Source organism: Talpa occidentalis, unplaced genomic scaffold (assembly GCF_014898055.3).
Source record: "Talpa occidentalis isolate TD23 unplaced genomic scaffold, MPIMG_talOcc4v2.1 talOcc4.7, whole genome shotgun sequence".
Taxonomy (NCBI): Eukaryota; Metazoa; Chordata; class Mammalia; order Eulipotyphla; family Talpidae; genus Talpa; species Talpa occidentalis.
Window position 1 is genome coordinate 39,698,487 of NW_023605083.1, and position 17,635 is coordinate 39,716,121.

General features: G+C 59.6%; 1 protein-coding gene across 7 annotated transcripts in view; it reads left to right on the forward strand.

The window, feature by feature from the left end:
• DAB2IP (DAB2 interacting protein) overlaps positions 1-10,102 on the forward strand; it is a 174,064-nt gene extending 163,962 nt beyond the window's left edge. For 5 of the 7 annotated variants that reach the window (XM_037494979.2, XM_037494978.2, XM_037494984.2 and 2 more), the window contains 5 exons: positions 728-1,613; positions 2,281-2,433; positions 4,466-4,659; positions 6,761-6,848; positions 7,616-10,102. In XM_037494979.2, coding sequence (XP_037350876.1) covers positions 728-1,613; positions 2,281-2,433; positions 4,466-4,659; positions 6,761-6,848; positions 7,616-7,783 — 1,489 coding nt within the window. In that variant the 3' untranslated portion in view covers positions 7,784-10,102. The remainder of the gene's footprint in view (positions 1-727; positions 1,614-2,280; positions 2,434-4,465; positions 4,660-6,760; positions 6,849-7,615) is intronic. The other 2 variants (XM_037494980.2, XM_037494982.2) reach the window with 2 other exon arrangements.
• Positions 10,103-17,635: the final 7,533 nt, after the last annotated feature.

Consider the following 17,635-nt stretch of genomic DNA (forward strand, 5'->3'; position numbering starts at 1 on the left):
GAGCTGCCTTATGGGCAGAGACCTGGAGACACGGGAAGACTGTGCTGAGTGTGGAGGCCGGGGGAGGGTGCAGGCCCTCCCCGCCCTGAGTCAGCCTGAGGATCCTCCTCTGATTCCTTGTTTTTGCCAGGAACTCCAGCCCCCGCCTGCCAGTCAGACAAGGGGGCGGCCGCAGGAGGCCGGGCAGGGAGAAGCTTCACCAGGCCCCCTCTTTAGTTACCAGTCTGATTAGGAACAAGAGGGAAGAGGCACAGGGAACCCCATGGCTTTGAAGTTGGGGTTCTCAGTGCAGGACCCTGGGGTTTGGGTTTAGCTAAGGAGAATTTCCCAGAACATTTCTGTCCCTAGCACCCATGGTCCCAAGATGCAGCTGAAAAAGGGCCTGCTGGACAGGCTGGCCCGGGACTAGCTGCGCTGGCCCCTAGAGCAGATTCCGCGCAGGAGTGGGCGGCTGGGCTCCCCGTCCCGGGTGGCTGCTGCTGGGGTCACAGCCCCGGCGTGGGTTGGTTTTGTAACTGGTCTGCTGGGCCCCAGGACTTTTCCCCTTTGATTGTCCTTGGCCTCCCCAACCCAGACCCCCTCACCCCCCCCCCAGCCCTTACTCGGGGCTCAGGGCCCAGGGCTCAGGCCCCGCAGGTTGGCGGGTGCTCTCGGTGGGGACCCGCCTTGGCTGCACTCACAGTTGTTCTTTCCCCTTCTTTCCCTGTGTGTGCTTGTCTCCCTGCAGTCTGATAGATTTCACCCGGTTACCGTCTCCAACCCCCGAAAACAAGGACTTGTTTTTTGTCACAAGGTCCTCCGGGGTCCAGCCCTCACCTGCCCGCAGCTCGAGTTACTCGGAAGCCAACGAGCCTGACCTTCAGATGGCCAACGGTGGCAAGAGCCTGTCCATGGTGGACCTCCAAGACGCCCGCGCGCTGGATGGGGAGGCAGGCTCCCCGGCGGGCCCCGACGCCCTCGCCGACGGGCAGGCACCCGCCGCTCAGCTGGTGGCCGGGTGGCCGGCCCGGGCCGCCCCAGGGAATCTGGCAGGGCTGGCCACTGTGCGACGGGCAGGCCAGACGCCAACCACGCCGGGCACCTCTGAAGGCGCACCAGGCCGGCCCCAGCTGTTGGCGCCGCTCTCCTTCCAGAACCCTGTGTACCAGATGGCGGCCGGCCTGCCTTTGTCGCCCCGTGGCCTGGGTGACTCCGGCTCTGAGGGCCACAGCTCCCTGAGCTCACACAGCAACAGCGAGGAGCTGGCAGCTGCCGCCAAGCTGGGAAGCTTCAGCAGCGCCGCCGAGGACCTGGGGCGGCGGCCCGGGGAGCTGGCACGGCGGCAGGTGTCGCTGACTGAGAAGGGCGGGCAGCCCACGGTGCCGCGGCAGAACAGCGCTGGCCCGCAGCGGAGGATCGACCAGCCCCCGCCCCCGCCCCCGCCCCCACCGCCTGCTCCCCGCGGCCGGACGCCGCCCACCCTGCTGAGCACGCTGCAGTACCCACGGCCCTCAAGCGGAACCCTGGCATCGGCCTCGCCGGACTGGGCCGGCCCCGGCGCCCGGCTGCGCCAGCAATCCTCCTCCTCCAAGGGCGACAGCCCGGAGCTGAAGCCTCGGGCCGTGCACAAGCAGGTCAGTGTGCGGATGGCAGCCGGGCTCTCGCCACCCAGCCATGGGGCTCCCCCCGTCATTCCACCTCCACCTGCACCCAGCTCCATCCCATGCTGAGCTGCCACATCCAGCCCGGCCCACCATCCCACAGGACCACCCACCGCCCCAGCCCCACTGGCCCCTGCCTGCGTCCTGTGAGGCAGGGACGTTGGGGTTTTAAGGTCCCCCAGCCAGCTCTCCCAGGGACAGCTGGGGTCAAGGAGACAGACACTGGGGCTGTCCATCTCCAGTTCCGGGCCTGTTACAGCCTGGCCCAGATAGGGGTCCTGTCCCCACTGCAGCCCTGGTATCCTCCCTGCTCTGAGTCAGCCTCTGGGCTTCGCTGCCGGGGCGCATAGGCGTTTCCTGTCACAGGGCCATGGGTGGTATGTGAATACCTGGCCTGCAGGTACATGTGCTCCTGCTCCCACCTGGGCGCCGCGTGCAGCGCTCGAGAGGCCCCCGGGCTCTTTGTTTCGCCTCCAGCTGCTGTCCAGGTGCCAGGTCAGGAGCTCCGTTAGTAGGTCCCAGAGAACTGACGGTCCCTCCCTTCCTTCTGTGCCTCTGAGCCACTTGTCCCTGTGGCTCAACTAGAGCTGTTCCCTGCCCCCTCCCCCTCCCAGCCCCTCACAGCTGTGTTTCATTGTAGGGCCCTTCACCCGTGAGCCCTAATGCCCTGGACCGCACGGCCGCTTGGCTCTTGACCATGAACGCGCAGTTGTTAGAAGACGAGGGCCTGGGCCCAGACCCCCCCCACAGGGATAGGCTAAGGAGTAAGGAGGAGCTCAGCCAAGCAGAGAAGGTAAAGCCGCGCTCTGGCAGTTTGGGGCAGGGCGGGTCCGCCCCCTGGGCCAGCTGGCAGGTTGCTCGCCCATGAGCCCGATGGAGGGGTGCTGCTTGTTCCTGCAAATGAATGGCCCATCCCCTCTCAGCCCCTGTGAGGACAGCAGTGATCTGGAAGAAGAGCAGCCTGAGATATTTAGCCTAGGCCTGAGGTTCCGAACCGGGCTGCATGCAGGCCTCGTCTGGGGATCGTGCCAACCCAGAGGCTGGGATCTGTCATCAGACCCGGGGTGCACAGCCCCTCGCCCAGGTCACCGAGCAGCCGAGTTTCTGAGAATCCAGGACTTGAGGGCTAGGGTGCCATTGAGGTGCCTAGAGACCCTCGGGTAGAACTTCACATGTGAGGTGGCAGAGGCCTGGCTCCCCAAACCACTGGGAGAGGCCCCCCTCCCCTCTGGAAAGCCTGCCCAGAGCCTGGGAGAAAAAGCAGAGTTCCCAGGGTGAGGATGGTCAGATGCCACTAAAATGCTTTCCTCCCTGCAGGAGAGAATTTGATTCTAAAATAGCCGAATCCCACCCTCACTGCACATGTGCATATGGGGGTGCTTCTGCCTTCGAATTCTTCCCCTGTGGCAGCTGCCATGCATCTGTGGCTGGATTTCCACCCAGAGCTCGGACCCCAGGGCAGTGGCCTCTGCCCCCACTCACCCCTGGTGCTCTCCCCCACCGGGCCCCAGGCTGGCAGCTCCCCTCTTCCCGGCCAGGGTGAGGGCCATGTCCATGCTGCATTCTGCCCTCTGCATCCACCTGCTTTTACCATGATGACATGACGGGGACCTGGGGCACAGTGCTCTGAACCCCAGAATTTGTCTTGGGAGAAAGGAGGCCCGGCCTTACCCCAGGCTCTGTGGGGCTTAGCCCTGCACCCTCAAGCTCACACCTGTGAATAGCAAGAGCGGCCTCAACGACTTAAAGGGCAGCTGTAGGTGGCCTCTGTCCCGTCCCTTGGCCAGCTGACCCCCCCCCCCCCCCGCCGTCTCCTGGCTACTAACCCTCCAGGCAAGTCCAGGAGACCTTGTTCCCTGACTCCTGCAGACGTGGTCCTGCCTGTCAGCTTGGGGCGCCCAGCTCTTCTCTGGCCAGCTGAGTGGAAACCCCGGCGCGGGGCCAGGGACGTTTCTCTCCTGGTCAGGCTCTCAGGCCCCAGCCTGGTTTCAGGGATTAGTTTTGGGGTGGGATGGGGTCTCTCCCCATCTCTGCATTTGTGGCCTCCTGCCCTTTGGCTGATTACTTCCTGATAAGTGCAGTGGTCTCCATTGCCTGGGACTCAGTGAATCGAGGCTCTTCCTGTCCCCCTACCCCTGTATTCTCTTGGCACCCTCGTTCCCAGCCCTTGACTGTGGCGTTGGCCCTGCCTCGCTCCTCTGTCCAGCCCACACGGCTCCCCAGCTTGCTGTTGCTCTTGCTGCTTTTCTCATCCCGTGCCTCCCCCATAGCCTGGGGTGCTGGGCCAGATCAGCTCCAGAGAGCCTGGACCACCTTTCCTTTAACCTCTCTGTCCCCCGGTTCCCCACGCCACTGCTCTGGCTGTAGGGTCAGATAGAGGCTGGGGGGGCTAGGATCTTGCCCCGCTGGCCAGTCACTTCATGTGACGACTGCACCACTTTGCCTTGTCGGCCTCAGTGACCCTTCCCTTCCGGGTACTGTCGCATCATAGAATCATCAAGGTTTATTTTAAACCTTTGCTTATTATAAAAAGCTCCAGCCCTGTTAAACCCTCACTTCTGAGATCGGGTTTGCGTCTTCACCCCCCTCCTGCCACTCGGCCACCCTGGGAGGGGGGAGCTGGAATGGAGAGCACCCCATGTGGGGGACAGGCCGTGAGTCCAGCACGGCGCCTGGGGTGGGCTTGCTCGCTGGGGGGTCCTCAGCATGTGGGGTGGGTGGGGTGACGACCGGGCATGCAGGCGGGCTCCCCGCCCCTGCCCCTGCCCGGCTCATGAGGCTGCTCTCTGTCCTGGTGCTGTGCCCGCGCGCTGGCCTCCCGGCAGGACCTGGCAGTGCTGCAGGACAAGCTGCGCATCTCCAACAAGAAGCTGGAGGAGTACGAGACGCTGTTCAAGTGCCAGGAGGAGACGACACAGAAGCTGGTGCTGGAGTACCAGGCGCGGCTGGAGGAGGGCGAGGAGCGGCTGCGGCGGCAGCAGGAGGACAAGGACATCCAGATGAAGGGCATCATCAGCAGGTGAGGGGCCCGGCGCCCAGGGGAGGGTGGCCAGCAGCGGGGTGAGTGTGGAGAGAGGCGGGCACAGCGGGGCACAGGCCCGGAGGCCAAGGCGGCCTTGGAAAGTAGCCCCCCGGGGCCGGGTGTGAATGGTGCAAGCAGTGCTGGGCCTGGGAGAGTGAGGCCAGCCAGGCCGCAGAGGGCCCCTGGCCCTTAGGGAGTCTGGTTTCTTAAATTCTCAGAGGAGTTTAAGATGAGGGGCGCCAGGAAAGACAATGAGGACAAGATTCAGGGCGGGGAAAGGAGGGAATGTCAGTTACCTGAAGCAGGAGGTGGGAGGTAGAGGCAAGAGACGAGTACTGGGGGGGTCGGGGTGCCAGCTGCTGGTAGGGGCTCTCGGAGGGCAGCAGCGGTGTGGGGGGGGTGATGCCACTTTTGAATATGTCGCGTTTTAAGGTAACCTTGGGTTATCTGGGCAGGTTTCTGGGGGGCCTTTGCTTTTACAGCTGGCTCTCATCTGGCTTCCGTCGGGTTGTGTTGATTCCCCCTGCTGTGGGAGGGGTGTCCCCACTGTTCCTGGGGGCATGCAGTCAAGGTGGAGCCTCCAGGCCAAGCAGCCCATGCTTCTTTACCACGGGCGCATCAGGTGCCGGAGGAGAGTGGGTTTCCAGCTGGACAGGTTGGCAGGCGCGTGGCCCTGCCCCACAGAGCCCCGGGCGTTGTCTGCGCCGCCCTCCGCCTTGTGTCTTCTTCCTCGGCCGCTTCCACGGCTCCTCGCCTGGTACGGCGCCGTCTGCCAGCCGGGTCGTGGTGCGCTTAGGCCTGGTTTTCTTCACGTCCTGGGTTCGTCGAGCTCCTGGGTCTGGGCCTGGAGGCCCACGAGGGCCTTTCCTTGTGGGCTGCTCTGTGTGGGCCGCACCCCCTCCTTGTTTCTCTGTTTGACCTTAGATGATTTCTGTCACTGTACTTGGGGCTCACCGTTGGTTTCTCCTCAGAGCCGTCGTGTCTCTCCCTCCCAAACCTCCAGTTTGGTTCCAAGCCCCCCGTGTCTCTTTGGGCTTGCGTGGGCTTTCCTGTTTTCTCGAGCGTTGGCGTGTATTTATAGCCATTGTTGTGACGTCCTCGCCTGCTAACTCCACTCTTTTGAGCTTGTGTTCTTCCTGGTCACGGCTGGGTTTCCTTTCTCTGAACGCCGGGTGGTGGGGCGGGGGCCGGGCCTCGTGAATTTCGTGTAGGTGGGTTTCGTGCTCCTGTCAATACGTCCGGGCTGCGTTCTGGGACCCGGCGAGGCTGTTTGGAGACAGTTCGCTGCTTTGAGACTGACTTGGGGCTGCCGGGGTGGGCCCTGCAGCGGCCCAGGCGGAGGTGGCTGCCCGTGGAGGCAGTTCTTCGGGGGCCGGGCGGTGTCCCTGGGCCAGGACACCTTCCCGCTTCCATGACCTGTTCTGGGAGGCGGCGGCCGGCGGTCCTTGCCCCAGCCTGGCTGTTTCTCTCACTGCGGGCCAGAGAGACAGGCCCTGGGGCACGCGTGCCGTTCTCTCTGTGCCTCCCTCCTGTCTGGGTCGGCCCCACAGGCCCTGCGCCCTGCCCGCTGGGCCCCTCCACGCGAGGCTGCACCCTCCTTTCCCCCTTGGCCTAGGCAGTGAGTAGGGCTTGCTTGTTTGCATTGGGATGGGGGGGGGTAGATCCGGTCCCTGTTGCCGCCGGAGCTGGAAGCAGTGTCCCTCCATGTACCCTCCCTCTGGCTGATGCCCCCAAGCCCGCGGCCCCCACTCCCCCCCTCGCTGACTCTGCCCAGCGTCTTAGCTTCCAGCAGCGAGGAGTGCCCAGGGTGTGGCCCCATCCCTTTTCCTTGGTGGGTTCCCCCCCCACCGGCTGGCCCTTTTCCTTCTCAGGCAGCCTACACGCTCACCCCTGCCTCGGCGCGCAGAGCTCCTGGGAGTTCCTGGTGCTGGCCGGGAGCACGCCGCCTGCGGGGTGGGGAAGCTCAGGCTGGGCGAGCTCACCGGAGCAGAGGGAGGGGCCTGTGCGGGGAAGCCGGCCTGCCCCCGCCAGCCCACGCCGCCGCCTCCTCCTCGTGGCCTCCCGGTGCCAGCCTGACTGCCCGTGTCTCCGCCCACAGGCTGATGTCCGTGGAGGAGGAGCTGAAGAAGGACCACGCGGAGATGCAGGCGGCCGTGGACTCCAAACAGAAGATCATCGATGCCCAGGTGGGGACGCTGGCCCTCGGGCTGGCCGCGGGTATTAAGGGATCTAGGCGGAGAAGGGGTGACTTTGCTTCCGCACACCCCGGCCCCCCTGCAAAAGTTGAGGAAGAGGAAGAGGCCACGGTCTCTGCTCCAAGAAGTCAGACTTTACCCAGCCCGCTAGGACAGTTCGCTGAAGGAGAGGGACAGGCCTCGCTGCTGGGGTATCGGTGGGGAGTGCCTTTCTCCAGGGGTGCTGACCAAAGAGTGGGGGGCTCCTGGAAAGGGGTAGAACAAGCCTGGGGTGAAAGCAGGTGGGCTGAGGAAGCAGGGGGCTCCTGGGCAGAGCAGTGGCTTCCCAGCGGCCTCGAGAGAGGGGACGCGTGAGACTGTGGCCCCCGTTGTCCGCTCACGCTCTCGGTCGGCCCGGCGTGGGGCCGGGAGCCGTGGGCGCGTGTGTCTGACACGCACGGGAGCTAGGGAGCCGGTCCTGGGGCCTGGCTGGCTGGCGACACCCTGGGAAAAGCAGCAGGTGGTGAGGTGGGGCCGGGAGAGGTACACACGCGTGCCCAGGGCAGCTTCCTCCCCGTCCCTCGAGGCCTCCATTTGAGGTGATGGTGCCCCTCTGCCCCGGTCCCTCTGCCCCTGGTCGCCTGTGTCTCTGGCTGGCCCCCTCGCCCTGTCCAGTGCTCTTTGTAGGCCCATGCAGCCCCCAGAGACCTTTCCCCAGCGCGTTCCCTTCAACCTAGGCGTCCACTCCCACACTCCAGCCAGTGACCCTCTGTCCACAGGAGAAGCGCATCGCCTCGCTGGACGCTGCCAACGCCCGCCTCATGAGTGCCCTGACTCAGCTGAAAGAGAGGTACAGCATGCAAGCCCGTAACGGCATCTCCCCCACCAACCCCACCAAATTGCAGATTACTGAGAACGGCGAGTTCAGAAACAGCAGCAATTGTTAACCTGCCCGAGGAGAGGGGAGGACCGTGGTGGCCCAGGGCAGGGTCTCGGCCAGGGGGAAAGCACCCCCACAGCCGCAGCCCCCGCGCGGGGGGCCAGAGGCCGAGGCTCGTGTCCCCCTCCCCTCCACCCGAGGTCCAGGAGGCGGCCACAGAGGGAGCCTCGAGAGACTGACGCGGCCTGCTCCCCTTCTCTTCCGGCCGAGGAGCGGTTGGGGCAGGCGGAAGAGACTGCACGCCGGGGAGTGGGCGCGGCCGGGGCGGGGGGAGCAGGCGGCGGCCAAAACCTACCTGTCGGTCATTGAATCCGGTGTCTGTCGCCCTTCCACCCGCACCTGGCCGAGTGCATGGACCCGCACCCTCCCAGGGAGGGAGCTGCCTGGAGAGATGGAGGCGCAAAGAGCGAGGGGCCTAGTCCTGAGCTTCCCCTGGCCTCTGAGGGCCCCGGACTCCCTCAGCCAGGCCCTGCTCTGTGGGACCGCCCCCCTCAGGTTCCAGGAGCCGCCAGGCGACGGCTGGTCTGCAGGCAGGGAGAAGGTGGGGCATGGAACTGCCGGCGTTCCGCATCCCTGCCCACGTCCCCCGAGTCCCTGCCACTGCATGCAGCCCGGTGGGCCCCCTCCTGGCTGCAAGGAACTGAGGATCCACCCTGTACCTGCCCCCAGACTCCCCCTCTTTCCACCTCACCTCCCGCCCTCCCTTGTTCTGCCAAATAGGCCACGAGGGGATCACAGCTCACTTTTCTGGGCCCTCGTACCTGAGGACCCAGGGCCTCCCCTCTTGCCACATGGGCCCAGGTGGTACCTGCGGCTCCTGAAGCCAAAGATCTGGGCAGCGTTGGCCCCGACGGCCCCACAGCACCTGCCCTCCTCTGGGGGCCGGGGCAGCAGGGCGCGGCGCCCGCAGGGAGTGGTCAGCTGTGCCCGCGCTGAGGGAAAGGCTGGTCTTGGGCTTTCCCCACTGCTGGTTTGAAAAAAAAATTCTAATGCCCACAGGCCCTGAGAAGGTGGATAACTGTGATTTTCTTTCCTTTCACAGTATGCATTAGAAACAAAAGCCCGCTTGCTCGCTTGCTGGAACACAGGGGCCTTTTAAATTGAGCGTGCGCACTGCATGGGAAATAGCGGCCCTGGAGGATGTTAGACTTGCTCCCTCTCCAAGACAGCAGCAGCCTGCAGCGCCCGCCGTGTGTGCGGCCGGCCTCCTCCTCACCCCTCTCGCCCCAGCCAAGGACCCAGGCGCTGCAGACAGGGGAGGGGCGCACCCGCCGGGGGCCGGTTTTCCCCAGCTCTAGGCTGCTCTGTGGCTTTTCAGCCCCCCCCCACCCCTGGCGGGCCGTAGGTGGGCAGGAGCTTGGGCCCTCTGTTCCCGCCTGTCCCCACTCCTACAGATGGCAGCCCGGCCCTGGGTAACGTCAGTCTGGGCAGGAGCTGGGGCGTTTGCCCACAGCAGAGCCAGGCCGGGCGAGCTGCAGTGGCCGCCTCCACTCGGCCTCAGGAAGCTGAGCAGGCCTGGGAATGAGCGCTGAGCCTGCCCCAGGGCCGGGCTGACCACAGAGCCCACCAGGAAGGGGCATGCGGGAGGGGGCCGGCCTGCCCTGCACCCCGGCCCTGCATGTTCTGGAAAGGGGCTCCTAGATGAAACCTGTAGTCAGTGAGGCCAGAGGCAGGGGCCTGCAGAGTCACAGACCTCAGGAAGGAAGGGGTGGGGGCTGAACCCTGCCCCCTGCTGGCCACACAGGCAGGGCCTGGCCCAGGGCTGTCCTCCTCTGTCTCAGACTTGTCCCCCACTGTCCAGGGAGCCCTCTTCAGAACCCCCACCCTACCCCGCCCCACCCCTCCCCTCTCCTGCCAATGCCTCCAGCGACCTCGGACTGAGCGCCTCTTAGCAATACGTGGGGGGAGGTCCCCAGGGCCCGGGCCGCGGGGTGCAGGAGGCCCCACAAGGTGGCTGCGCTGGCAGCCCTTGGCACGGGCGGTGAGCTCTCGGGCCGAGAGCCTTATTTACATAGTGCAAAAACTGTAAAAGTGTACAGACTTCCCAGATTTTTATCTGAAATGCAAGTTGCCGATTTTTGTACATGTTCTTGGTGTTTGACTGCAATGTAACTCTCTCACCGACGGTTGTACATACTCGCGTCCTGGTGCTGCCGAGGGCTGCCCGGACCGCTGCTCTCCGGTGGGTTCTATTTTATTTTTTAACCTAGAGAACAGTATTGAGCAGGAGGAAGCGGTTTGGGGATCGCGTCGGGGGGTTTCGCCCCCGCCCGTGGCGCTGATCTGCTGGCTCGGCGGCTGCCGGCCGGGTGGGCCCCGCCAGAGCCCCGCGCCCCGCCGGGGCCGGGAAGGGGGTGTCCTGCCGGGGCCCCTGAGAACCCGTGCGGGGTGTCGGGGGTCCTTTGCCCGGGGAGGGACCGAGGCCCCAGCGCCTGGTCACTGGGCCCAGACTCTGCCGGAGAAAACCCCTCCCGCCGGCACGGAAGGGCCTGGCTCTCCGCTTAACGTCTTTCCGGGGAAGGAAACTGCCAAACTTCCTTACGTGAAGACTCTCCGACTGCCCAGAGAGGGGGGTGGGCGGCACCGCCAGCGCGCCCCACCCCCCACCCGGGGAGCACCAGCCCGGTGCCCCCTCCTCCCGCCCGAGCGCCCCTCCTCCCCCTTTTGTAAGTATGTGAAAAGGAAATACTGCGGGCCGGAGCCCTCCCGCCCCCGCCTCCACCTGTGTAATAATGTACAAAGACCGTGGTTGGTGTCCAAGACTGTGTGGCTGTGCAATTTCTGTACATTTGCAATTAGAAATATTAAAGATTTATTTAGCTATTTTAAGCCTGACTCGCCTCTCCATTCAGCTGTCCTGGGGCGGTTCTCCCGGGGTGGCGCTGGCGTCCCGGGCTCGCCTACTCTCCCAAGGAACCCCCGCATTCGGTTTGCCCTGGTGGGGTTGTGGACAGGGGGTCCCCTAAAGATGCTGGTAGTGGTCGGCTCACTGAGGGATCCCGGATTGTCCCCTCCTCCTACTGGGACACTCCCCTCGCCACTGACAGGCCCCTTGCCTGCACTCCCCTCGCCACTGACAAGCCAGGCAGTGACCCCGAGTGCCGGCCCCACACTCCCTGGGCTGAGCACCCCCTGGGCTGAGCACCGCGAGCCCGCCTCCAGGAGGGGAGACGCCCAGAGGGAGAGCTTGGCCCAGGGTCCCCGGCAGGCCATGGCTGAGCTGAAGCAAACCCATGATCCACAGCCCGGCAGGCCCAGGCTGCTCTCCCAAGCCAGACCCACCTGCAAGACCCAACCTCGGGCTTTTGTGACGAACACGCCTGGGGCCTTGCAGGCTCTGTCCTCTGCAGCTGGTCTGCAGCCCAGGCAGTGACCCCCAGGGGTTGCCGCATCCCCAGACAGCCCAGAACCCTCAGAGACCACTGGACACAGGGCTGTGGGCTCCTGGGCAGGCGTGTGTGATCACTTGGCCACGTACTCGGGACTTACCTGCACACACGCCTCTGGCTCCTGCCCGTGACTTGGGTCCCGATGTCCAGTGTTTCCAGAGAGATGCCCCCGGGCCTCTGCGCTTTGCCCCGGAAGCCTAGGGGAAGGCAGAGTGTCAGGGAGCCATGTGCCAGACCCACCTGAAGCCCGAGCCCTCTCCTGAGCCCTGGGGAGCTCTACAGCTATGTGGTTCTTGGAGAGGGGCTTTGGTGGGGGCTCCTGTTCTCCAGATCCAAGCTCCTCTCAACTCAGCCGTTAGGAAACGTGAACCCCCCACCCAGTCCCACTTCCATCCCTGCTACCCCGTCCTCTTCCCATACACACATCCCACTAAGTGGGGTGGCCACGGCCCTCCGCCAGCCGCAGGCTCTAGGCTCCTGTGAGCACCGCCCTCTGTCGAGCCCTCTCATCACCCAGCCAGCACCCACCCTCGGCGTCTCAGGATCCCCTGTGTCTTCACCGCCCTCCCCGGCAAGCCTGAGCAGAGGTCACGCTCTGGACAACATTCTCAGACCACACCAGCTCTCTGGGTGGCCGAGCGCTGCAGGAGAACCTCCCGAGGACCCCCAGTTCAGACCGTGCCCTCACAGGGTCCCGTCCCCACTCCGAGCCAAGCCTTCCTCCGCTTCACCGGGGCTCGGCCGAGCACCTCCCTCCGCTCCACGGCCCCTGCCCTGAAAGCCACTCTCCTGCCCCGCTGGGGTGGGGGCTGTCACCGTGATGCCCCTCTGCCCCTCCTCGCTCGCATCAGGACCCTCGGGTCCTCTTCCTTCCCAAGGCAGCCCCTGGCCAAGGCCCGCCCCTTGCCTCTTGCTGCCCCAGCGCCCCAGGTCTTCAGCCACCCCACGTTCCATCCCAGGGCGCTTCCGGGTGTCCACCTGCTGCTCCCCAGCCCCTGTGTGTTGTTTTCACCCCCTACTGTGACATCCTTCCTACAGACAGGCCTCCACCACCCCCCAGCCCGGGACAGCCGCCCCCAGCGGCTCTTCTGAGCCCACGGCCCGCGCTTCCTCACCGCGTCCCCTGACCCCCCAAGCTCAGGGGCCGCTGCCCCCACTGGCCTAGTGCCACGTAAGCGACAGAACTCAAGGGAATAGCAGCGGCTTGGACAGAGACGTCATTTCGTGTCGGTAGAGCGCACGTATAACGAAGGCACGAACGCCGAACTCCGGAAGCTGCTGAAGAGCAGCAAGCAAAGCGGAGACGGCTGGAAACGCAGAGGGAAGAGGACAGCCGGCACACATGCCTTCGGCGTTTTCCAGATCGAGCAGGAGGAGTTCCCAGAGGGTTTTTAATTATGGATAAGATGTAATGAGCAGGGGTCCCTCAGGTTCCCATCCAGAGACACACCTTTCCACTTCAGGCTTGGGGCCTCCCTCCAGGTGGATGATAGAGCGAGACATAAAGAGCTCAAGCGTTGCCCGAAGAAACAGTTTGGGTCACAGTCTGTGCTGGAAGCAATAAAACTAGAGATGGGTCATAAATATTTAATGAAGAAAAAACTATCATCGGGAAGTTTAGAAAATAAATATTGAATCAATAGAATTAGATTTTTGGAAGAAACTAGTCTTCTAATTAAACCAGGTACTGACATTTCTCCCTCCCTCCCAAACAGCGCTACACTGACAGGAAAGGATTAAAACGATGATCACCTCTTAAGACAGAATTCATGAGGGAGGAGACAGCAGTAAATAAGAGAATTGGAAAGGTTTGGGTGGCTGGGAGCTGATGAAGGAGTGCTGGCTGAATTCCTGTGCAGGAAGATGAGTCAGAAATGAGCTGACCAGCCCCAAGGAAGCCCAGAAGGCTCAGGATAGAAGCCAGAGCGAGGGAGCCAGGCAGGAAATGGGAAGCCGGACCCAAGTCTCATCTCCTTGTTAGGACTTGCACATTTCCTCTCTAGAGGAATGGACTCGGGTTTGCTCTGGACTAGGGGAGACACCAGGCAGGGCAGGAGACTCCGAGGGGCAGGGCTGAAAGCGCTGGGAGGTGGTAACGTGAGCTTCTGCCCTTAGTCGCACCTGCCCCCCAAGGCCTTCTCTGCTTCCGGAGTGCCCAGAGCCAGGCATCTACACCCAGGTAGCATTCTTATTTAGAAAAATGGGCTTGAGGGGCCTCCCCAGTGGCGCAGTGGGGTGAGCACAGCGTTGTGAAGCTGTCCACAGCCTCTGCAGCACGGGTTCGATCCCGACCGGCAGGCGAGAATCCCACATGGCATGGCAGACCTCTCCTGTCTCGCCCGCTGCTCCCCTTAGCAGTGCATTTCAGCCAGTTTGCCTGTTCTGCTCCCCACTCTGTCTCTGGTGAATCCTCTCACCCTTCTGTACCTGTACCCCAGTTCTTGTATAAATAAATAAATCTTAAAAAAAAGAAAAATGGGCTTCAGAGAAAGACCTCCAAATACTTTTCAATGCAAAAACTGTCCCAGCATCCCATAATAACACTGTTAATCTTCATGTCTTTGTGTGCACACATAAGCATATATACACATGCATACACACATGCACACATGCATGTGAAGAGCACAGATAACCAGGCCCCGTGGACAGTTGAGGAAAGCTTTCAACAAATAAAAGAAACTAGATAATGAATTTCCTGGGGCCTTTGCTTCATGAGTAACAACAAAACCCCCTATTTGCAAATGTAACAGCTCAGCAGAAAAGAACGGTCTCTAACATGAAAGGGAGAGGCCAAATCAACCCAAGATAAGAAACAAGAAGCAGAGACAATACAGAGAAGAGTATTAAAAAAATAACCCAAACTATAATGTCCTCAGGGAAATAAACCAAGAACAGTGTGCTATGAAAAAGGAACCAAGATTGAGAAAGAACTCCTATTAGATATTCTTACAAAAATAGTGTAAATATTCAATAAAAGTGATAGGATTCAAAGTTGAGGTATTCTTCCAGAAAGTCAAACAAAATGCCAAAATAGAACAGAGGAATGAGAAGCTCCATCCAGGCTGTCCATCATTCATCTGTTAAGAAATTCTGAAGGAGGGCCTCCCCAGTGGCGCAGCGGTTGAGCACTGGGTTGCGAAGCTGCCAGCAGACTGCAGCGCCGGTTCCATCCCTGCCCGCCTGGTGAGGGTCCCACATGGCGCGCAGACCTCTCCTGCCATGCCTGCTGCTCCCCTCAGCAGTGTACCTCAGTCCTTCTGCCTGCTCTGCTCCCCGCTCTGGCTCTGGTGAATTCTCTCACCCTCCCGCGCTTCTGACTGTACCCAGTGCTTGTATAAATAAATAAATAAATCTTTAAAAAAAAAAAATTCTGAAGGAGACAAAAGAGTTAAAAGAAGGGAGAAAATGATCAAAGGAAGAATAAAAATAAAATCCCCAGAACTGAAGGAAGGATGCAAATGTCCAGGTTGAAAGAACCCAGAGCAACCACAGAAAAGCACCCCCTCTGGGCACGGCACTGAAATTCCCCGCTGCAGCCAGTGCTGTGGGCACCTGGCTGTCCTCAGCCAGGAGCCCAGACGAAGGAAGGGAGGCTGAGATGGGCCTAGGTGAGGAGATAATGGAAGCAGGCCTGCTCCAGTGTTGAGAGACAATAGGGAAAGGTGGGGACTGGGGTGAAGTGACGAGCATGTGTCCTTTCTAAAGGGACACAGCCATGTATTCTCTTCTTGCTGAGGCCCACATTTGTCTACTCAGCCCCACTGTTCCCTGAGCTCCACACTCACAGAGCCATATGCCCACTTAGCCTCAATGCTTGGCATCAGGTTTGATATGTCGGAAATAGAGAACTTGACTTTTCTACCCTAAAACCTGTTCCTTCCCTCTCCATCTGACCCTCGCAAATAGTTCCACCATCCTCCCAGTTGTTCAAGCTAAGAGCAAGCAAAATGTGGCTTTTTGATTCTTATGTGTTAAAAGGGATGGGAAGATTCGGAATGATGCCCGTGATACAGTATGTGTATGAGAAGCAAGCAGATCAGTGTGCCCCCCTTTCTTTAAAGAAAAATAAATTATGGGCCTCCCCTGGTGGCGCAGCGGTTGAGCGCTGGGTTGCGAAGCTGCCCGCAGCCTCTGCAGCGCCTGTTCAATTCCCGTCTGCCAGTGAGTGTCCCACATGGCGCGCAGACCTCTCCTGCCGCGCCCGCTGCTCCCCTCAGCAGTGTATTTCGTCAGTCTGCCTGTTCTGTTCCCTGCTCTGGCTCTGGTGAATTTTCTCACCCTCCCGCGCTTCTGACTGTACCCAGTGCTTGTATAAATAAATAAATAAATAAATAAATAAATAAATAAATAAATAAATAAATGAAAAAGAAATTATGTTACATCTGATAAATCACATAGAACTATGGAGATGGTGATAACATGTGATGGATGAGGAGGACCAGCAGGATGGGAAAATAACTTGCATTTTCTGCTTTATATTCTTCTTATTCTTTGAATATTTTACAACTAGGTTTAATTTCTTGTTTTGATGTTGAGCTTTTTAAAAATAACACACAGCTATATAATGACACTATGTAGTGGTTAAATTTGTAGAAAAATGATACTGAAAGATGTTAATATACTAAGTGTTAAAACTGATAACCAAATTGTTGTCCAGGAGGATTCTTGTTTAGTTTAAAAAATATATTTGCAAAAACGGGAAGTAGTAGATAAAAGCACAGGTCAGAGCTTGGGCGTGAGGGAGATCTGGTCTCAGTCTTTAATGCTGTTGATGATCTTAGGTAACTCGGGGACATGCTCTCAGCCTGAGCATCCTCAAACTGTGATGTGAGGGTAACAGTATGTATGCCACAGAGAGTTCTTCTGGAAGGATTGGCTGAAGTAATGCCCTCCTCTTACCACAGTTACCGACACAGCCTCTGCAGCACCGGTTCGATCCCCGGCCGCCGACGAGGGTCCCACATGGCACGCAGACCTCTCCTGCCACCCGCTGCTCCCCTCAGCAGTGTACTTCGTCAGCCTGCTTGCTCTACTCTCCCCTCTGGCTCTGGTGAATTCTCTCACCCTCCCTTGCTTCTGACTGTACCCAGTGCTTGTACAAATAAATAAATAAATAAATCTTAAAATAATAAAATAAATATACAAAACTGAAACTGCTTTCCCAGACACCAGGGGTTCCTGTTAACGGAGTGGCGGGTGAATGGAAGGCCTCAAGTCTGGGCAACCCAGTGAGGTTATGCACACAGATGGCATGGTGACCAGGCCCCTGGCCAGGGGAGGAGCCCACCCCCAGGGCCCAGCAATCCTGTCCTGAATTCATAGTAAAAGTCATGTGCTGAACACAGGTGTGTACAATTTAGAAGTACTTAGGTGATTGTTTTGGCATCTTTGTTTTTTTGAAATGTCTAGAAAGCAGCTTAGCCCAAACAGTTCTCTGCCCAAAAGAGGAGCATCTGTTTATGGCCAGCGGCCCTGGTGGTGACTATGAGGGGCTGGGCCCCACGCCACGGAGGCAGGTGATTCTGGCAAGGGTCGGCGGGACTCCCAGGGCCTACACTGTGCTGTCCACACCACAAGTCCCTGCCCACCGCGGAGCCCAGCCCTCGTGGGGAATCCAAGCTAAGAGGCGGGAGGGAGAGCTTAAATTTCTGATTTAAGTCTCTAGAGAGTCCTGAACTATTTTTCTTTGAAATGATGTCTAGTTTTTACCTTTAATTGTAAAAGTAACAAATGCTTGTGCCAAAGGACTTTTTTTCCTAATGGCAAAGCCACAACTCTCGCGCAAACATTAAATGAACATATGTTTAGTATTTACTCATTAATGAGTGAGCGGGTAAGTCAGTTGCCACAACCAATTCAAAGGAGAATCAAAGAGCCACACTGCCATGGGCCATCAGACACTCAGCTGGCCTCACACGGGGCCAGCATCCAGAACATTCCATAGCACTTTTCATTTGCATGTCTATGGAGAAAAATCACCTGCCTTTGGTTGGTGTTTTATGAATGATGAGCTGTAAAGTAACTCAAGGACAATGAAAAGCAAGTTACAGATTTAGGAGACCCAGTGAACATTTTTTCCTTATTTTATAACCTTCCACAATTTTCCTGACACCTATTTAAAAAAAAAAAAGTAAAGTTAAAAGGGATTCCCTTATTCAGAAATGCCTCCTCTCTGTAGATACCATTATTAATATGTTGTCAGGGCTTGGAAGGAACTTTATTTCTGCACATACAAACTGATATATTTTTTAAAGATTTATTTATTTATGCAAACAAAAACTGGGGTACAGGCCAGAGGTGTGAGTGGTGAGAGGATTCACCAGAGACAGAGTGGGGACTAGAAAAGGCAGATTGACTGAAATACACTGCTGAGGGGAGCAGCGGGCGAGACAGGAGAGGTCTGCTGCGCCATGTGGGTCACCTCCCTGGCTGGGGATCGAACTCATGCTGCAGTGGCTCTGGACAGCTTC